General features: G+C 42.1%; 1 protein-coding gene across 1 annotated transcript in view; it reads left to right on the forward strand.

Annotated features, from left to right (window-relative positions):
• The window catches only part of LEKR1 (leucine, glutamate and lysine rich 1), a 120678-nt gene extending 98556 nt beyond the window's left edge, over positions 1-22122 (forward strand). The window contains exons 10-13 of the mRNA XM_008142226.3: positions 585-678; positions 6274-6438; positions 10045-10344; positions 21691-22122. Coding sequence (XP_008140448.2) covers positions 585-678; positions 6274-6438; positions 10045-10344; positions 21691-22098 — 967 coding nt within the window. The 3' untranslated portion in view covers positions 22099-22122. The remainder of the gene's footprint in view (positions 1-584; positions 679-6273; positions 6439-10044; positions 10345-21690) is intronic.
• The last annotated feature ends 543 nt before the right edge of the window (positions 22123-22665 follow it).

Here is a 22665-nt window from a genome sequence, read left to right on the forward strand (position 1 = left end):
CATTACCTCCACCCCGAGGATCATAAACTAAGCTTTGGGATCCATTTATGTGGATTAAAATATTAAATGTTCTTTGTGTTTTAAATTTTCTGATGTTTTGTACTATACCATATCACACCTCAGACTTTACCCTCCACTTAATTTGGTTTGTTCCAATCAGCATTTGAGATAAGTAAAAGAAAAATAAATCTAGCAGAAACCACAAACATGCTGATTTTATGGCACATCCCAATGTATTTTCCTTTAAAAAACAAAGCAAAGCAAAATATTGTCTAGTGTTAGAATTTATTCATAAACTTTAGAACCACAACGTATAACATTTTATTATATTTTTGAATCCATGTATGTTGTTACTATTTCATGCAAAAATAGCATTATTTATTACACAAAAATTAAGCCTGAGAAAATCCTTACTATGCAGTGTTTGTGAATTATTGTTAACAGTAAAAATAATATCTAGTAGGATCTATCTATCTATCTATCTATCGATCATCTATCTATTGCTAAGGAGAATAAACAGACTAAGTTGTGAAATTATATTCTTTGATGAGACTTGACTCATTTGTCAGGTTTATGGTTTTCAGGGAACTGATGCTGATTTCACATCAGAAGAGCATTGAGCAGCTGCAGGAAGCCCTTCGACAGAAGCGGCTGGATGATGCTAACTGGAGGGAAAAGGTAACGATAATGTAGCTTTCATCAGCATGTGTCTCACTTGCTTCTTTAAAGTTCTGTTTATTTGCCAGAAGACTATTCCAAATGGATTTCTTTGCTTCTATGCACACATTTGGTTCCTTCTGGAATTTCCTAGACCAATGCACAATGCACAGTGCACTGAAGCCTTCCCAACTCTTTTTCTTCCCCACCTGGTACCTATCCCTAGCACTAACCGCTGCCTTGATTGTCTGGTTATGACTTAAATTGATTCATATGGGCAACAATTGAATTTGAGAATATGAACTAAAGTTGCTCTAAGTGTCTCATTTATTTTGTTTCATTTTGTAGCATGGTCTTTTTCTTTTCTTCTCTAACGTTCATACTTCTTTAATTATTTCCCATTTTTATTAGTCTCAGTGTCCTCAGTTGGCGAATCTATTCTTATTCACATTCCCCCATCTTTACCGATCCATGTTTAAAAAACCAAAAAGATGATCAACTTAACTAACAAATTTTTTAAAAGCATATTAAAACAATGAGAGATTTTTTTCCACACATCCACTTGATAGAGTGGTTTTTGCACTGCACTGAAGGACTAGTGAGATAGTGTTTCATCTTTTTTATGGGACTGGAAATTACAGCAATGTTTTGGACAGCAGTTTGGCGATATGTATGAAGACATATTGTAAATGTCCCATATTTAACTCATGAAAGTAATATAGGGACTTACAGATCCTTCCCTTCCCTTAGCTCCTTAGCTCCTCTTAGACTGATAGAGTGAACTTTCCTGCCTTTGCTTGTGTATGTTTCTCATCTCCTCAGCCACATCCCAGGAAGGACTTTCAGATACAATCTCCCGTGAACTCTTTGCTTTCATGATCCACTCTAGTATTACTGAACACTGTGCTCTGTCCCTGAGGTGCTAACCCAGCCAGTAGACCAAGGTAGTGTTAGCATCTGACCATATAAGAGTATTATGTTCTTGCTTTATGCTGTTAATTTGATGGTGAAAATAAACCTGCATAGGATTCTGTAAGTTCTTACTAAGACCATGATATCTTTTTAATAAATTAATTACATCATAGGTGTATTTTGGCAGGTATAATTTTCTATAACATTTTATTTTGTTGAGAGGGCATGACTTCTTATTAATAAATCTTATCATTTAGCTTAGCAGTAAATCAAGATCCAGATCAGTAAAGCCAAGATATGATAATTATGTCTTGGTTGTGTTAGCTATTGAAGCTGTGAATAAAAAGTTCCCTGAAAGTCCTCTCATGAGAAAGAAGAATCACTAATATGACATTGTCATCTCTTTCTTGGGTCACTGTGCCTTTGCGTAGGAATGTAGTGTTCCCTTTATAAATATATAATACACATATTAGAATAAACATAACTTAAGTGCTTTTTGTCATTAAAAAATGTAGCCAGCCATTTGTGCCTGTGCTTAATTACTTTAGAGTACGTAAAAAGCACATAACAAAATCAACTGTTGCTATGCAACAAGGATGGCACATTTGAAAATAACTATATGTTTACTAATTGTCATGGATTTTTGTTTACTTGAAGTGTTGCTTCGATGTGAAGAATGGAAATTAATGTGCATGCTGAACATTTAAAATTGGCCCCAAATGCACAAATGTGTTACTATTCAGTGAAAATTCTGCAATTAAGAAATCTCCTATAGCTGGAATACTAATTTGACTTAGTTTTAAATAGTACAGAGATCTTTTAAAAAACAAATAGTTAAACATTTTTCTTGAGCTTCTAAAAAATGTTACTTAGTTGGGTTTTTAAAAATATTGTCAAGGTATCTTGTGGCCATTAACTCTTAAAGTCACACCTTGTAATCTTTCCAAATGTTTAGCTTTTGATTTCCTTTTTTTCATATGTTCTTGACTTATCTATCCCAGTGTGGCTGGAGCACAGTGATCAAGTGGTGAAAGTGGTGAAAGTTAGGTTGGAGAAGCCCAGGGCTGTCAGAGACGGCGTTTGGGTTGTGCCCTGCACAGTAGCACAGGCCAAGGGAGAGAAGGGGCCTGCAATCCAGCCTGTGCTCTGCTCACCAAGTCCTGTGCCTGGCATGAGGCTGAATTCATCTAAGGAAGGGGTGCTTTGTTGATTCACATGAAGGTGTCATAATAGGCTGGTGGTGTGGCCCTATAGAAAATCATGTAAGAGGCCTTTTGATTTTACACTAATGCACTGAGAAATCACTAAGAGGGAATAAGAGAATCCAATTTTTATTTTGTAAAGGCAAAATGAACAGGATTTAATGCTGGACTGGGTGTGGAGGGTAAGGGAGAGAGGGGAATAATTTGAATAACTAGATGGATGGGGGTTCTGAGTCCTGAGATGGGGAGGGCTGGGGGCAGAACAGGTGGAGACAGGTTTTTGTATCAGGATTTCTGGTTCAGACACTTTATTTGAGACACCTGTGAAGTTCCTAAATGGCAGGAGGCAGGTGGATGTAAGTACCTGGAATTCATAAGAACATCTGTTCTTTTTTCTGAGTGCCCCTAAGGTGTTCCTTGTCTTTAGTAGTCCAAGAGCAACACATCTGAACAACCCTATATGTTTCTAAATGATCGTCAGCATCCTTTCCCCTAAACAATCCAGAAATTTATTTTGAGAGAGCCAGAAGAATTTATTGCAGTGAATATAAATATAATTGTTTGGCCTTGGGGCAAATGCTCAGGCCTGTACCCAGTACAATAAACCCAATGACCCCACACTGGAGCTAGGCTTCTGTCTGTACTTTATTTCATTTAAAGGGCTTCCCACAAACCTTCTTAGCAATCTCTCTGTTTCCTGGTAATCTGGTTTCAGTGTTCCCTTGAGAAATGCAGATTGACATCTCTCCTCTTCTTACGGTGACCTCAACCACAGAGTCTCACTAAGTCAGGTTTGACAGTTTTTCTCCCAAGTTATCTGGCATTAACTCCCCCTGAGAATTTATAATCATGGCACAGTGTAAATCCAGAGCCAGCCTGTCACTGGGATCTCTTCTCTAATCTCACTAGATGAATTCCCAGGCCTGAAGGAATCCAGGACTCTCTCTCTTGCTCCAGTAGCAGAGCCAAAACCAATGGTTAAAAACCACAGGGAGAGAGATGTTGGCTCAGCTAAAGGAAGCAGTGCCTAATGCTTAGTGCTGTCTGAAAATGGAAATGCCTGCTGGGAAAGGAGTGAGTTACAGTTTCTGGTGGTATAGAGGCACAGAGCAGACAATCATTTGGTGTGGATTCCATGGTAGAGACTGAGGGGTCGGGGCATAGAAGTAATCTCTGTTGACTATTATAACCCTGCTCATGCTACAGCTTCACTTAGATGTTTCATCCCATTTCATCCTCATAAGGACCCCCAAGGGAACTTTAGTCATAACCCCACCGGGAGAAATTATCTACAGTAATAAAAGAGAAATATGTAAATTGACCATCACTCCACGACACCAACCAGCCAATCAGGAGTGAGTATGCAAATTAGTGGGACAAAGCTGACGGGGGCCACAGAGCCAGCCAGAGCAAGCGGGAGACTTGGGTCACCCCTGGCAATGGAGGAAGCCAAGCTTCCCGCTGCTTGGGCCGGCTGCCGAAGGAGGGGCCTGTGAACAGAGGACACGGAGCCAGCCTGGGCATGCAGGAGGCTTGGGTTGCCGTCGCCCGGGCCGGCCACCAAGGGAGGGGCCTGCAAATGGCCCTTAGCCCCTTACCCAGGCTGGCCACACCCCCATGGGATGAGGGTTCCCGCTGGGGGGCATGGCCAGCCTGCAAACAGCCATCAGCCCCTCACCCAGGCTGGCCAGGCCCCCCAGTGGGGACCCTCACCCCATGGGGGCATGACTGGCCTGCAAACTGCCCCAGCCCCTCACCCAGGCCAGCACTGTCCCAGTGGGGACCCCCACCCCAATGGGGGTGTGGCCTGCCTGCAACCCACCACAGGCCCCTTTCCCAGGCCACCCTGCCCCCCAAGGGAACCCCAACCCTGATCCGGTACACCTTTCAGGGCAAACCAGCCAGTCCCCACCCATGCACCAGGCCTCTATCTATACTAATAAAAGGGTAATATGCTAATTAGACTGGGAGACCTTCCAGGAGACCTTCCAGACATTCTTTTGGACAAAGCCATGGTGGCGGAGCCAAGGTAGAGGCGGTTAGGGGCCAAGAGGGGAGGGCAGTTGTGGGTGATCAGGCCAGGATGGGACGGCAGTTGTGGGTGATCAGGCCAGCAGGGGGGTGCAGTTGGGGGTGAGCAGGTCAGCAGGGGGGGCCAGTTGGGGGCGAGCAGGCTGTAAGTGGGGGTCAGGTGGGGGCAATCAGGCCGGTGAGGGGGGGCAGTTGGAGGTGAGCAGGCCGGTGGGGGGGCAATTGGGGGCGAGCAGGCCAGCAGGGATGGCAGGTGGGGGCGAGCAGGCCAGCAGGGGGGGGCAGTTGGGGGCAAGCAGGCTGGCGGGAGGGAGGGCAGTTGGGGCAAGCAGGCCAGCAGGCAGAGTGGTTAGGGGCAATCAGGCAGGCAGGTGAGCGGTTAGGAGCCAGCAGTCCTGGATTGCGAGAGGGATGTCCATGGGATCAGGCCTAAACCAGCAGTCGGACATCCCTCAAGCGGTCCCAGATTGGAGAGGGTGCAGGCCGGGCTGAGGGACACCCCCCACCTGTGCACGAATTTTGTGCACCGGGCTACTAGTAGTCACAATAACATCACACAAGTAGAAAGTGTCAGAACCAGGATTTAAACTCAACTTTATTTAAATCCAAAATTCTTTTTTTATTCTTTCCACTATTCATAGAAGCTTGTGAAATTGAGCTAAGGGATTTCTAAGGTTCCTTCCAGCACTGTGATTCTATCTGAGTCAAAATATGGATACAGGCATTACTGACCCATGTTTTCCTTAAACAGCCTTCTGGCCACAATCACATTAAAATGATCATCTATGGTCTCCATCAAGAAAGGACCATTAAAAACTCAACATTTGTACTTTATATCCCCTCTGAGCTTTCAACAGAACTTAGTCTAAAGGCCTCAAAATTTTTTTAAAAAATAGGATTGCTGGCAAGGACTGTGTTTACAGTATAAATGTACAGAAGACAAAGCTATTAGTATTTCTCAAAATTGTAATCATATATTGTTCTAACTTTTCTACTTATTTTCAGCTCTTAGATCTTGAAATATTTGACCCAAGGTCAATTTTTCTGGCCTAAGTTCTGAGTCAACTTTTTAAAAAATACTAGAATTTAAAAATTAGATTACATTTTTGAATTAGAATTAAAATTTTAAAAAATATTAGAGTCTGGCCCAACCAGGGTGGCTCAGTGGATAGAGCGTCAGCCTTCGGACTCAAGGGTCCCGGGTTCGATTCCGGTCAAGGGCACATGCCTGGTTGCAGGCTCCTCCCTGGACCAGGCTGTGGTCAGGGCTCATGCAGGAGGCAACCAATTGATGTGTTTCTCTCACATCAATATTTCTCTCTGTCTTTCCCTCTCTCTTCCCCTCCTTCTAAAAAGCAATAGAAAAATATCCTCAGGTGAGGATTAAAAAAAGTTGGAGTCTGAAAATAAGATTAATTTACTTATTTTAAGGTAAAATGGTTTAATATGAGTGTTAAATGCTATTTTTTAGATTGAAGCTGAACTCGCCAAGGAAAGAGCCCAACATTTAGTTGAATTTGAAGAGCAAGCTCTTCTCTTTAAGGAAGAAGCTAAACTGGAACTTGATATTGAAAGGGAAAAACACCAAGAAATAATCCTAAAGTATAAGAAAGAACAAGAGGAGCTACAAACGAAGGTCTGTCATTCTAATGATCACCATTACTTAATGGGTTTAACACTATGGATGTTGGTTATTTCCTCCTGAGAGCACTACAGTACTTATAGCTCCAGCAGTTTTTGTCATAGTCACTGTGCCTGGTTTTAGCCACATAGGTAGAATGGTTTGGAATTCATATTCTCCAGAATGAATAGCTGATATAAATTATATAAGCATGTAATCCAACTATGTATGGAATTTTTTATAAAAATAAACTTATGCCCTAACCGGTTTGGCTTAGTGGATAGAGCGTCGGCCTGCAGACTCAAGGGTCCTGGGTTCGATTCTGGTCAAGGGCATGTACCTTGGTTGTGGGCACATCCCCAATAGGGGGTGTGCAGGAGGCAGCTGATTGATGTTTCTCTCCCATTAATGTTTCTAACTCTCTCTCCCTCTTCCTTCCTCTCTGTAAAAAATCAATAGAATATATATATTTTTTAAAATAAAAATAAACTTATTTTTTAAAACAGCATAAATTATGTAACTAATAATTAGCATCGTTAGCTATTCCAACACATCAAATATCAAACATCAAAAGATAATGAGGCGTTTTACATAATTAAAAATTTTCTAACAACTAAAGCCTATCTTCTTTAATTGTAAATATTTTCAATTCTAAATATTTTTGAATGAAGGGAAATATTTTTAAAATAGAACCACCTCCATAATTTCTGAAAGAATGTATCCTAAATATAATTTAAAGTTTTGTTAAGGTTCCCCTGTTTTTATAAGGCCTGAGTGTAGTAGTATGCATGTGCTCGTGTGTCTGTGTGTGTGTCTGTGTATGTATGTATTAACCAAGATGCAGTGGGAAAAGCAATATTTTGAATAATATCATTAACAGTCTGTGTAAAGTAAGCATCAAATGGGATTGGATGGCCTCTGCTTGGTGTACAGGGGATATGGTACAACCTTCTCAAAGGCAGGCCCGGCTACAAGATTGTGTGATAAGTGCAGTATCACAGGGCCCCGTACTCAGAAAGGCCGCATGCTTTGGGTGTAATGCTCTGCAGATGCTGTTTTGAAATTCTTAATAATGTTTCCCTTTATATCTGAAAGTGTTACAGATATTCCTTTCCCCCCAATTTCCCCCTCCACCTGGCTCCCACCCCTCCCTAGGCCTTCACTGCACTATTGTCTGTCCATGGATTATGCATATCCTATATAATAAAATGCTAATATGCAAACCAACCGAACAGCAGAACCACCGGTCACTATGACGCGCCGACGTTCAATGCAGGAGCTGCCCCTGGTGGCCAGTGAGCTCCCACAGTGGGAGTGCCGCTCAGCCAGAAGCCGGGCTCAAGGCTGGCGAGTACAGTGGTGGTGTCAGGAGCCTCGCCTGTCTCAGTGGCAGCGCTAAGGATGTCCGACTGCTGGCTTAGGCCCACTCTAAGCTGTGAGTTGGACATCCCCCGAGGGCTCTTGGACTGCGAGAGGGTGCAGGCAGGCTGAGCCCACATCTCCCAGCCCCCCGCCCCCGCCCCCTCCGCCCCCCCCCCCCCCCCCGCAATGCACGATTTTCAAATGCAAATAAGTTCTTTGGTTAATCTTTTCCTGCCCCCGCTCCTTCCTCTGAAATTCATCAGAGGAAGTTGCATGCTTCAGTGTCTCCAGATCTATTTTGTTCATCAGTTTATTTAGTTCATTAGATTCCACATATAAGTGAGATCATGTGATACTTGTCTTTTTCTGACTGGCTTATTTCCCTTAGCATAACACTCTTCAATTTTATCTTTCAATTTGTGTGAAGTCCTATTGGAACTAGGACTGCGGGGAACTTGGAGCCTTGGCTCACCCAAGGTTCCGCCTCCCCGAGGCAGGTTCTCTCCCAGGCAGGCCTCTTGCTTCCCAGCCCCTATCCCCTGCACCCTAGGTCACCACTGGCTCCCCTTGGCATGCCCTCCCGTCCTCTCCCCCCACCCCTCATCTCAGGACTACTGTCTCAGGGTCCCATTTGCAGGGGAATGTCAAAAGGCAGGCCCCAACTTGCCAGGGGTTTCAGTTTTTCAAGAGAAGTCGTAAGTCCAGATTTTTAAAGTAAACGTTTTGAATTTTAAATGTTGACTCCCTTTTTAAAAAATCAGAACACATTTGTGGCCATGTGAGCCTTCCTGCCAGGGACAGCCTGCTCTGTTTCGGTGCCATGTCTCCTCGGGGTGATGGAAACTACTGTCCAGGACTAGCAGTGACCCTCTTCCTTCCTGGATTAATTGGAGATCATGGAATATTAATTTAATTTATACAATTACTAAGTGTGGTAAATAGATTTCTTGAAGAAGTTATTCTTAATGTAAATTTAACATTTGAAACAAATTTTGGAGACTTAATCCTTAAGTAATAGTTCACAAAACCCTTGGAACTTGAGTCTCTGAATGTTTTCCAGATTCTCCGTGGATTGGTTTCTTGTTGTCCTAATATGTATTGCTTGACAATATCCGTGGCATAAATAATAAGGATCTGTTTCATCAGAAGCAGCTTTGCTCTTCCTGCTTTGTTTTCTGTTCTTTGTTTTGTTTTTCAAGGCGAGAGAAAACAAGCAGTCTCTTCCCTTCTAAAGACTCTCATGACTATGAGGAGAAGTTTCCCCAAGTTATTCTCTCTTCTCTTTATCTGCAGGCACCACCTTGAAAAGCAGTATATTTTATAGTATTCTGGTGTCCTCTAGAACTGCACTGTATACTATGGTAGCCACATGTGACTACTTAAATTTCAATTAATTAAAATGAAGTCAAATGAAAAATTCAGTCCCTCAGTCACATTGGCCACATTTCCAATGCTCATTGGGTGGTACTGGCAAGCGAGAGCCTATTGTGCACATCTCTTTCCGGCTCAGCAATCAGTGATGCCCCTTTGGTAGCTTGGAACTGGTCATGGTGAGGGTATTTATGCTGTGGAGATTAGATAAGACCTGGCTGTGTGTGCTTGAGAGTCAGTTGTTAAACATTTACCAGCACACCACTGTCAATAGCCACCAGTGGCTAGTGGGTACCCTGTTGGACATCCCAGAATATTTCTATCATCATAGAGAGTTCTAGTGGGCAGTAATGCTCTAGAACAGCGGTCGCCAACCGGTGGCCCGCGGACCACTGGTGGTCCGTGAGGTCCGAAAGGTTGGCGACTGCTGCTCTAGAAGGTGTAGTTTCTGAGCTACCTCCAGTCATTATAGACAAGAAAGAAAACAATCTCAAAGGAAAACTTACTGGTCTGATAATGAATAAAATATAATGGCTGTGTTCCCCGACGTGTATCCCCAAGCATTGGGCATTTTTAATTACAAAGTCACCCTATAGTGAATCCAGATAAAAACTTAAGCTATTCTTGGTAGCTTAATTCAGTTACAGAGATTTATATATTTCCAAGGATGCCCAAATGATTAATGCAATCCATTCAAGGTGGTAAAAATAAAAGTTGTAGGCTTAACTTTTAAAAAGAAAATCTCAGAGGCCTACATATGTCATAGGATTTGTTTTCCTCTGATCAGCAGAGTACACTGATTATTTAGAATAAGCCTCTTAAAACCATAAGAACTCTGTGTCTACCTAGAGATACTGCCTAAAAACTAATACAAGATTTATCTTACAGATATCAGACTTAATCGCAGGCGCTACTAGAGATCTAAGGCTGGAAGTGGCCACTCTTGAAAAAAAGCTCCATGAATCTCATGTCCAATATACTGAAGAGTCTGAGTCAAAGGAGAAGGAAATTGAAAACCTTAAAAATCTGGTTGCAGAATTTGAGTCTCGCTTGAAGAAGGAAATTGACAAGAGTGACTTGGCTTCAGAGGACTTGAGGAAGGAAATGAAACAGAAGTCCGATGAACTGGAAAGAGTGTTGCTGGAACAGACACAGCTGACACAGCAGTTTCAGCAGTCCCAGCAAGAGGTAGGACAGTTAGAGAAAGAGCACATGTTCCTTCAAAAAGCAAGCAAGCAAACAAACAAACAAACAAACAAACACATAATAGGCAGCTTGGTGTCATGCAAAAAGTTCTGGACTGTTAGGGACCTGGGGTCACATCCTGGTTTTGTCCTTAACTAGACAGTCACTTAACCTTTCTGGACCTGGCTTCCTTTTCCGTAAAATGAATATATTGAACTACATAGTAATCTCTAAGGTTTTTTCACCACCCAGTTCTACTGAGTTGCAAACGACCTTTTAAAACATCTGAGACTAGTCACCTTTATATGTCTTGCTGGTTTTGACATTAAATCTTTGTCACAAAAAAAAAAAACCAAAAAACTTTTAGCACTTGCTGCTTTAGTTCAGATAATGTTTGGACAATATATCTTACATGTGATTTTTCTTTAGGGATTTATCTTTCTGTCAATCCACATTTATAAGGTAATTTACATGTGTTGGTCTTCTTTCTTATGTATGCATAATTATTTTAGCAATGTTTTTATTTAAACTGGAGTAGACATATTTTGATTAAATTTTTTTCTAACAAAAGTCGGATTTCTGAACTGCTAGGCAGAAACAAACATAGATTGAATGTGTATGTCCCTTAAAAAGTCATGAAACCTAAGCCCCAAAGTAATGATTATTTAGAGGCGGGGACTTTGGGAGGTATTTAAGTCATGAAGGTAGAGCCCTCATGAACGGATGAGTTACCTTAGAAAAAGAGAACCAGAGAGCTCCCTTATTCCTCTCACCGTGTGAGGACATGGGAGAGAACGCCTGTGAACCAGGGAGCAAGTTCTCAACCGACACCAAATCTGCTTGTGACTAGATCATGAATTTCCCAGCCTCTGGAGCTTTGAGAAATAAATTCTATTTGTTGTTTGAGCCACCCAGTCTATGGTACTTTGTTATAGCAACCTGCACTGACTAAGACAGTTGAGCAATTAATCTACTCTCTAATCACCAAAGTTACGTCACATCAGAATATGTGACCCCATGCATGACAGTATAGCAAATAAAGGCAAATGGAGGAAGGTTCTGAATGTTAATGACAAGTAATACTTTTGTTGGTTTTCTGGGCATCTTAATAAAGGAATAAAAAGAAAGTGCTAATAATAACATTGATTATTAATATACCATGTTCTTGCTGTATTTAAATTATCAAGCAAAGTAAAATGTATATGCCATCATTATACTTGTAAAGTGAATTTTTTGCAAAGGAGTTATTAAAATAAGTTAAAGTGGGAATGGACAGAATGCTGGGTCAAGAGCAATGCCTAAAGAGCCCTAAGAAGTAGAAATTATTTCCGTGTTATAAATGAAGAACTAACTCAAGAAGGTTGAATCCCTTCTAGAAGGTCACACAGCATGGTGGAGCCAACATTCATTGATAACAGTGTTTCCTCTTTCAGGAAGCCTGAGTTATAGCGATTCCACTTCTAAGTAGTTTAGTGTCCCCTGGTCTTAGCATTCATCTCCAAGCCTCATTTCTTTCTTTCTTTCTTTTTTTTTTTACTTTTAAAATGACAGTAAACACACTACTTATTCTGCCAGATGCTTAGCAGGTCAGATGACTGAGTGTCTCCTGTTGGCAGAGGGCAGGACAATGTCCCTAGTAAAGGAGCCGCCTCACCAGCGCAGGCAGGGGTGAGGGGAGGCACTCAGGACTCAGCTCCGCTGGAGAAACCCTGAGAGGGAGAGAGGTGATGCAATTTTGCTTCAAATGAGACAGGAGTGTTGAAGTTCTAGAGGAGGGACAGCAGGTTAACACGTTAAGCGCCCAGTCAGTCACCGGTGACTGACACTGTACTTTCCGTCCGGAAGACAAAACAGGCTGCGCACTTAACGTGTTAAAGGAGAGAAAGGTCAAGGCAACTAGACCAGCAGGTTTTCTAATTTCCCAGGCTCTAGAATTGTAAGAGTCCCCAAAGAAATGACAAAGTGGAAAGTGAGGAGCAATTTATAAACTAGGACAAGTAGAAAAAGATAGACAGATCAAATTCACAAAATATATTGAGCATCTATCCAGGTGCCAGACCCTGTGCTGGGTACTAGATCTTCCATTATGAACAAGACTGACACAGCCATTCTCTGCTCTCAAAGAGGACTTTAAAGAAAGTTTTATTTGAGTAATTAAATTTACATCAAGAGGCAAGAATGGCCTAAACAGAAACTTATCATATAAAAAGCATAGACTAAAGTTAAAAAATTGTCCTTAAGGGCCTATATTAGTTTTCCATTGTTGCACAATAACTAGCCTTAAATTCAGTGGTTTCAAACAACAAACATTTATTATCTCATAATTTCTCTAGGACAAGGATCTGAATGTGGCTTAGCTGGGTGTCCCTGGCTCAAGGCCTCTCATGAGGTTGGTAGGTTGTCAGGGGCTGCAGTTTCATACAAAGGCTCAATTGGGGGAGGACTGGCTTCCAGGCTCACTTTGTGGTTGTGAGCAGGATTTATTTCCTCATGGGCTCTTGGGCTCAGAGCCTCAGCACCTTGCCGGAGGTCAAAGGCCTCCCTCAGTTCCTTACAGCATAGACCTCTCCACAGAGCAGCTCTCCACAGGGCAGCTGGCTTCCCTCAGAACAAGCAAGTGAGCAAGAATGAGAGAGTGCAAAAGAGGGTGCCCAAGAGAGAAGCCACGGTCTTCTTGTAATCTAATCTCGGCAGTGACATCCCATGGCTTCTGCTGTATTCTACTCATCATACACGAGTCAATAAGCCCAGCCCACAGTCAGAGCAAAGGGGTTGCACATGAGTGAGAATAGCAGGAGGGCAGGCATAGGGGGCCATTTTAGGGCTCCCAATCTCAGGGCCCCTGAAGGTAATTTTGGCAAGAGAAATGACTAAAAGTGAACAGTGAATGTCGTTTTCAGACAAAAGGAGCTACATTTGGAGCTCTTCCTGCTCATTAGTTGTAAAAGGAAGCTGCTCAGGCCGAGGGTGGGGCGGGCTAGAAAGGGGTCAAGGGGGAAAATGGGACATATGTAATACTTTCAACTATAAAGATTTTAAACAATATAAAGCAGACTTTTGAAAGATCAGGAGGCCAAGATGGTTTACAAATGATTATAGATCATTACTGGGGAGTAGGGAGGGATCATCCCACAGGGAAAGTTATCTACTAGTAAGGACATGCCAGGAGGGCAAATTTCCTTTTGTTGGGATGAGGAGAGGGGAGGGGAGGCTAGATTTTCCAGTAGAAGTTAAATAATTATAACCAAACAGTAAGAGTAAATAATTAAGGCTGCTTCTCTGATTAAGCATGCCAACACCCAGAATTTCTTATAAAAATGGGAAATTAGCCAATAAAAGCGATTGGCGTTCCTGGCCAGAAAGAATGGAGGTTGCAGCATATAAAGTGAAAAGCACCACTATTTTGGCCATGCATTCCAGACACTTGAAATTTCTTAGGTCCTAGAGAAGAAAAGCCACATTTAAGTGGAGAACAAATTCCCTTTAGAATGAAGATAAATTAGTGCTCTAATAAGAAAGCTAATTAAGGAGAGGAACGTCCTGCTCTCGCTCAAGAGGCCAGAGAATGGGTGGACTTTGCTTTTCATTGTATGAAGAAAGTTCTCAAGGATAGGAGGAAAGCCCTCGCTTCTAAAGGGCAAAATGGGCATTCCTGTGTGGAGCGGGGATTATGGGAGAGCAGCCACAGAAACAAGGGTCAGGAAGGTGAAGCCACAAAGCTACAGGTCAATAAGAAGAGAGAAAATGGAAAATAAAACTGTATAGGAAATGTAAATGTGAAAGGGGGCCCTGAAAATTCCTCAGAGGGTGCAGGCTCACAATGAAAAAAATCACAATGTTAAAAAGAAAGGGAAGTCAGAAAAAACAACAACAACACATAAAGTGTTAGAGAATAGGACATTACCATTTAAAAGCAGGTTAAAATAGAGCACATGCTTTTCGCTGCCAGTTTTCCTTCCTACTAGCTCCATGTGAGTCCTGTCAGGACAGTGTGGCCCCACTGTTAAGGGCCTTGTTGTGATCCAGAAAAAGAATGTAGTAAATTTTAAAAAGCAAAACAAAAAACCCAGTTCACGTATAACAACCAAAGGAAAAACAGTACAGAGAATTCAATATTTTTGTTGTCTTAAGGCTATAGATAAAGAAAACAAAGGGGCAGAAGTTTTAAATTCTACCAGTTCCTGTGCCATCTAATGACGATGAATGATATTAAAAAAGAGAAAGGAATGCTTTTGTTAAACATGGAGAATTGAATACATATGTTTATCTCTAGTTTATCCCAAAACACCACTAAAACTACAGCAAATTAATAAAAAGTGAATAAATTCATAAGGAAAGGAAAACAAGAGAGGAGTTGACTCTAGATGTCAACTACATTTTGGGAAATGGAAAGCAAAGTATGGGGGAAAGGAAATTAGCAGACTGTAGGACATTGAAACCTAATGCCTCTGCAGAGTGTGGGAATGGGGTGAAATACTAAGAGGAGCAAACCCAATTACGTGCCATGGCAGTGGAATGGCCCCGGGATTAGAGACACCAGATACCTCTGAAAGAGGGAGAGAAGAGTGGATTTGAAAATAGGACTGTTTGAATGATTATAAAAGGAACAGATAGATGCTCAGATGCCCTCCCTAAACCCAAGTTGCCCCTACCCACTGTCCTGGCAGGTACCAAAGGCTTACACTCTAGAAAAACAATGTGAGGGCCTTTAGACCTAAGGATAGACAACAGCAGAGTATGGGATAAGGCTAGAGTGAAAGTACGTATATTAAAGTACTACTTTGCCCCCTCACTTCCCAGAATACAGACAACCAGGATTACATATCAATAGCCAGGAAAATGGAAGAGCCCTCTCTGGAGAAATGAGCTGTATCAAAAGAAAAGAATTATAGATACTAACAAGTGGGGTCTCCCAGTAAAATGGCTATATCTCTGTCTACTCACTGAGAAGTATACTGTTCAATAAGGCCTTCCTTATGTACACAGAACTTCCAGTAACATGTTGGAGACTCAAAAAGGCAAGAATCACCAAACATTTGAGGAACACCTCTAATATGAAAGACAGAAGCCGGGATCAAACAAATAAGTAAAAAAGAACTTAGGTGAAGCACATACAAAACAACATGAGAAGCAAAACTGAACTTCAAAAAAGAGCATACTTAATATCCTTAGAGAGAAAAGAGAAGATATTGCATACATGAAGCAAGAACAGGAGGCTATGAAAAAGAACAAGCATGATTACTGAGCTGAAGCAGTAAATTCAACATTTGGGTTAGATGATAAAGATGAAGCAATCTCCAGGAAAGTATAATAAAAAGCAAAGAAATAAAGAGAAGAAAAGAAAATTAGAGGATCAAGTGAGGATATCTAATACCCCACTAATAGGAGTTCCAGGAAGAGAAAAGGGAAGGGAGGAAACTATCAAGGAACTAATTCAAGAATATTTCCAAGTACAGAAGGGACATGTAGCTCTATACTGAAAGGGCCCACCCAGCATAATGGATGGCAAAGAAAACACACCAAAGCACTTCATCATGAAATGTCAGTACCTTCAGGATAAACGTAATTACTTAAAAGCTTCCAGAAACAAAAAAAAACGGTCACTTAGAAAGGATCAATAATAAAAATGGCATCAGAATTATTAACAGCAACAATAGGAGCTAGAAGACAATGGCTTCCAAATTCTGAAGGAAAATTATCTGCAACCTAGAATTCTATATCCTGCCAAAGGATCAATCAAGTACAAGGGTCAAGTAAGGATATTTTCAGACATAGATTCCTCAAAAATGATACTTCCTTTGCAGCCTTACTTGGGAAGCTGTTTAAAGGATATATGACACTGCAATGAGGGAGTAAGCAAAGAAAGAAGAAGAGATAGGAATCAGAAAATGAGTTCCGTCCAACACAGGAAAGAGGTGGAGGGAATCCGCAGGCCCACGGTAGGAAGTCCAAGGATTACAACAGTGAGACAGATTTAGAGAACCAGGATGGGTTCAGCAAAAGAAAGCAGTGTTTTTAGAAGTATGTCTCCAAGACCAAAGGAAAACTGATAGATTAGATGGAGTGCTGAGACATGTTGAGAGGTAAAAAGTTAGTAATCAACACCTAGAAAACTTAAACAGATCTATCCAAGGATTATTGCCATTTCTGGTAGTCTGCCATAGTTATGTCACAGTGTTAGTTATGTTTGTAAGCACACAAATACAATTTTAAGAATAACTTTCTTGACATCCATCATCCTCCTCTCCTGGAAATCTATTCAGATTCTCATTCCTGCCTTACCAAAGGGCAGTTTCCACTTTTTTTTTTTTTTTGCAGTATTTTGGGCTGATCAGATTAGTTGAGCAGAAGCCTTAAATGGAAATTTGGGCATATCCTTTGCTAACTCCTACTCATCTTTCTGATTTCCACACCTTTTTCACAGAGCTTCCTTTCACCTCAGCTCCCCACCCAGCTGGATGGCCATCCACTAGCCCTGCGATATATCTAGTTTGGGTTGGTGGAAACTGTAATCTGACTGGTTCAGACCTCACTGGGTATCTATATATATAAAAGGTTAATATGCAAAGTGTCCCCTCAGTAGTTCAACCAGGAGACCAGAAGTTCAATCACTAGCTATAATGTGTGCTGACCACCAGGGGGAGGCACGGAACAAAGGAAGGCCCCGGCCAGCAGCCAGAAGGCCCCAATTGGCCCTGATCTCTGGCCAGGCCTAGGGACCCTACCCGTGCACGAATTTCGTGCACTGGGCCTCTAGTAAAGCATAAACAAAGATGCCAATCTGTGCTTTTCTTCACTGAGGACTTGCTTTCCTAGCATATTCCCCAAGTTACACCAGATGTAGCCGATTTTCATCCCAAACAGGATTCTCACCTTCAGAATGATCAAGTTACCCAGCAAAGCCTTCTCTTTCTTCTTCCACTGTTGAAAGCAATCCAGCTGTCTCTATGGATAAAAATTAAAACAAACATAAAAATAAACCACCCTTACATTGCAAGGAGTGGAGAAAATTGGCCATATTAAAAATTTCCAACAGATGGTGAGCCAATTTATATTTTTATTTTGACATTTACTTGCCCAGTAGGAGTACAATTGAGCCATATTTTTAAGCTCATTCAAAGTGGCCTTTATCTGAAAATGTTGGACACATATGTATAGATAATGCTTTCCACCAATCGACACAGCTTAATGACCCAGGAATGCTAGTTCCCCCTCCCCTAACCAAGAGCCACTCAGGGTAGGAACCTTCTCCCTGAAAACTTTGGCCTCCTTCTGTCCCCGCTTCTTTCCATCATGCCTCACTCGAGGCCATTTTCCACAGAGTTGGCAAAGGGATCTTCCTTTAATCTAAATTTGATCATGCCAGCTCCTTGCTTAAAATCAACCTTTCAACACTCCAAATGGCCCCCAGAATTAAGTTAAAACTCTAGTATCATCCCTGAACGGTGTGGCTCAGTTGGTTGGGCATCCTCCTGTGCACCAAAAGGTCACAGGTTCGATTCTGGACAAAGGACATGTCCAGATTTCCAGCTCCATTCCCAGTAGGGGGTGTGCAGGAGGCAGCTGATCCATGTATCTCTCTCACATCAAGATGTTTCTTTCCCTCTCCCTTCCACTCTCTCTAAAATCAATTAAAACAATTTTTAAGTATCAGTATATTGGAATCATCTAAGGCAGTGGTCAGCAAACCACGGCTCGGGAGCCACATGCGGCTCGAAAGCCACGGTTTGCTGCTCTGTTGACTAATGAGTTTGCCGACCACTGTATATACTACCCTTTACCTCTTTGCACACAATATGCCACAATTGCCTAATCCTCACAGCTTCCAACTACACGGTAACATTTAGTCTAGTCCAGGGGTCGGCAAACTCATTAGTCAACAGAGCGAGTTTGGCTAATGTGGCTCGCGAGCCGCGGTTTGCCGACCACTGATCTAGGGAATTAAGAAAAAGTACTGATGGCTGGGCCCTACCCCAGAGATCCTTACTTAATTGGCATTGGGTATAGGAATTTGTGGACACTACTAGGTGATTCCATGTGAAACAAAATTCTAGTATTAGCACGCTACCAAAATTGTGCTTGATCTGACCTGCTCACTCCTCCCTGCCTCAGTCCTGGTCTCTCCTCCCCTGCACACTCTGCAGTTGAGTCATTCTAAGCCATGTGTCATCCCAAAGCCTGCCTCTCCCACTCCCACTGCCAGGTGTTTGTACTCACGCTCACTCGGTCTCGAAAACCCCACCGTCCCTTCTTCACCTCCCTCATGCCTCCCTTTTCATCTTGACTCCATTTAGTTGCAATCCAGTTATGCTATTTTATCACGCTAAAATATGGCCAATGACAACTCTGCCTGAAACACTGAGAATGCTATGGCTTCACTGATCATTCTCATGCTTGCACATGATTTTCAAGCTTACTGAAGATATTCCATCTCACACATTTTCCCATGTTGTTCAATAAAAAGCACATATTAAAATTCTGCTACAACACAACCTTCCGAAAAGACAACTGAAAAAGAGACAAACATTTTTCCTCGATTGCTGAAAACCATCTAACCACGAGTGAATGATTCTTTTCCACATATGATGGAATTTTCCATTAATGTGGTCTTACTGATTCTGGCCATATCCACGTGTGCTCTGGTCATGCCCTGTCACACACACTCCACCCCTGAAATAGCAATCCCCTAAACTTGATGAGCTCTGAGTGAGTAAATGATCATATATGAGCTGCTTGATGCACAACATGGAATTGTAATCTCAGCTTTAAAGGAGGAGGTAATGGTGGCAGAGGATATGCAGCTATTGTGGGATTCACCTGAGATTTCACAGTGTTTGCAGAACAGATAAAAATAAAAGTCCTAACTTTGGATCCTGTTTTCCATTCAGAGGTCCTCCCAGTTGGGGAAATGAGAACGAGAATTCATCCTTTTTTCTCTGGAAGCTGATAGCCTTGAAGAAGGATGAGTTCCACAGCAGTGGGCCCCCAACTGGGATGGCCAGCAGCCCTTCCAAGTTCAGATGGAGTTGACGGGCACTTTGCTTCCATTATACTTGCTATGGGGACATCTTTGGGTTCATTTCGCCTTTCTACTTCCTCCTCTGGTGGAGTGTCACTTGCCTGGGATAGCTTTTAAGTGATTTACTTTATGGATGTTTTCTGTAGAGCACTATGCCTTTCCTTTAAGATCTGAATTTAATTTTAGTAACTGGATCAAATTTCATGTTACTTTTAAATGAGAACTCTTGTCATCACATCACCCATCACTTTGTCCATATTAGTGTACCTATTATTCATCTCACCAATTTATTGGCCTCATTGTTAACCGCTATCCATTTTTTTATCATTTTACTGTCAAATAAAATTAACTCTCATAGCTTCCTTAATCAAGAAATTTTTATACGAATTTATTGAATGACTTGTAAATCTAATCATTTTACATGAAGTTTAGAAAACTTGGGCAAAACCAAATTAAATGTCTTACTGTTTTTTATTGCTTCAGTGTCCTGGAACAAAATGGCCCCTGCATGGTTGATATAATTAATTTGACAATTAACTTAGGCATAGGCCGCTGGGAGCTGGGTTACTCTCAGCAAGTTACATAACCAGTGTGCGCTTCAGTGTCTTTGTCAAACATAGTCCTTGGGAGCAGGAAATGAGGTGATACCCGACGGAGGACCGTCTTAATCTTCTCCATCCCTCCTTGCCTTGCTTTTTCAACAAGTATTTCGGGTAGAGTTCATGAGACCGAGATGATAATGCCACAAACACAGTCCTTGGTCTCCTGTCTCTCAAAGAAAAAAAAATAGAATAGAAAGAAATTAACTAGAAGCAAGTGATGAACCCTCATGGTTTTAAAAAATATGTGCATATATGAATCCTGTACATGTGTTAATAATATACTAGTATGTACATGTGAGGCTTTGTGTGGCCCAGGCATGATGCTGACTTCATAGAAGATGACAGGGCAACTGTTAATCTGGAATTGCTCCACATTCCTCACTATTGATTACCAAATTTGGAATTGAATGGTGTTCTAACCATAATCACAAGAAACTCAAATACAGGAAGGTGCACTTTCCTTGCTGGTCTGTTATTTAGTTCCACTGACAGCAGATTAGTCATGAAACCCCTAGGAGGATGCTTTCCACTGAGAGTCAGACTCGGGCTGTTTTTACAAACAAGCTAACCTGACGGAAGTTCATTTTCAGTTGAAGAATCTCATGCCACAATCATTTTAATTGTGTTTACTTATTCACATACCACTTTGAATTGTTACTTTTTAGACTCTTTTTTTACACCGTGCAGACATAAATGTCAGGGCATTAGGCTGATCCACGACCTAATTCTTACCATGGGCCTTGAAGTAATTGTGGTGAATTCCTCAGATGAAAGATGGGCAACTCCTCAGCTAGAAATGTAGAGCCTCAGAATTTGTAAGGGCCTTAATGATCTCTAGTCCAGTCACACATGTGAATCTTAAATGTGCTCTGATATATCCCAGTCAGGTGAGATTCGACCCTTCAGAGTAAGCACAGAGTAAGCATGTCAAACTCAAAGGCTAACATGGGCCAAATACACGAGGCATGCGGCCCATGGGCCGTGAGTTTGACATGCTGGCTTCAGAGTATCCTCTGCAGAGTTCTAGCTATTCAAATTCTTGCTTGACGTAAATCCCATGGCTTCCACCCTTGGCTCCAGATTATCTTAAGGACATAAAAAGCAACTCTGCTCAAACTTAAGAGGCTTCAAACTTTTTAAAAATATATATTTATTGATTTCAGAGAGGAAAGGAGAGGGAGAGAGAGGCAGAAACATCAGTGATGAGAAAAAATCATTGATCAGCTGCCTCCTGAATGCCCCACACTGGGAATCGAGCCCGCAACCCGGGCATGTGCCCTGACCAGGAATTGAACCATGACCTCCTGGTTCATAGGTCAATGCTCAATCACTTAATGGCACTACAGATATTAACTGTGAGACATCACATAGGTAGGACAGAGTGTCTGAGACACAAGGCCCAGAGAAGTTGAAACCCCACTGGAGTAGGCATTAGGGGTTCTGGGTTCCAGCCCCAGCCCCGCCTCTATCATCTGTGACCCTGGTTCTTTGCTCCTCATCTGCAAACTGCAGGGGTTGAATGAATGTTCTCTTCAAGTTCTTTCCAGCTTCACAAATCATTTGCATTTTTTACTTTTCCGTCCCATATGGCAGAGTATCCACAAAGATAGTCAAAGAACCCAGACCCCTGATTTCCAGTTCAGTTCTGTTTATATTGATTGCCAAGAACTATCCATAGGCACACTGTATAAAGCCAGGGATGCTTCCCCCCCTTTTTTCTCATTTCAGAACACTTTTCTTCAGGAAACCGTGCGGAGGGAGTGTGAAGAACGCTTTGAACTGACGGAGGCTTTGAGTCAGGCCCGAGAACAGCTCCTGGAGCTCAGGAGGCTCAGTGGGAGTTTACCGGTCACCCCGCGCTTCCTCAGCCGCGGCAGCCTCACCGCCTCTGCAGCCGGTCATCAGGGAGAGAGAAGCCTTGCAAAACCGAACTCTGAAAAGGGCACCAAAATCCCAGGCCTGCACATCGTGCCGAAACCCACCCCTTCTCCAACCTCAGCCCAGCCCAAGAGGGCCAACAGCTCAGGTCTGCCCAGTCTCCTCCAACCGCATCCTCCCAGGGGCCAGGCATCTTCAGTAAAGGAGACCAGACAGAGACTGGCCGCCCTTCTGCGGAGGAGACTGAATCAGCGGTGACCGACCCGGAGTCAGGAGCAGATAGATCCACACAGCGTGCATGCAGCTGAGGATGACAAAGATCACGTGGCTATCCCAGATCAAGAATGCGTCCATAGACATTCTTAACAAGAGAATGGGAAGAAAAAAAAAAAAAACACCCTAAGGAGCTGGGAAGCCATATTTTCCAAGAGGCCTTTGAAATTTCAGCAAATAATGAAATTGTTGTGATTCCAGAGGCCAGTTTCTATATTTATGGAAAGTATGTTCAGATGTGCCCTACAAATATGCCCTCTCAGAGATCATAGGTAAAATTCTCACCCAGAACATCTTTTCTTTTTTTCTTGTTTTGCACCATTTTAGGCAGAGATATCTCCACAAAAAAAAAAATAGGTTTTAGTAGTTTCATTGCTGTTCTTTCATTTGTTTGCTAAGCTGAATAGGTTAAATAGATGTAATTAGTATTCCAAATAGAAAATAAAAGTACTTTAGTCCTTAATTGGATAAATTCCAAAATGCTTAGTTCAAATATTCACAGAGTTCTTCACCACCACCACCATCATCATCATCATCATCATCATCTTTTCA

This window comes from Eptesicus fuscus, chromosome 3 (genome assembly GCF_027574615.1).
Source record: "Eptesicus fuscus isolate TK198812 chromosome 3, DD_ASM_mEF_20220401, whole genome shotgun sequence".
In the NCBI taxonomy this organism is placed as follows: Eukaryota; Metazoa; Chordata; class Mammalia; order Chiroptera; family Vespertilionidae; genus Eptesicus; species Eptesicus fuscus.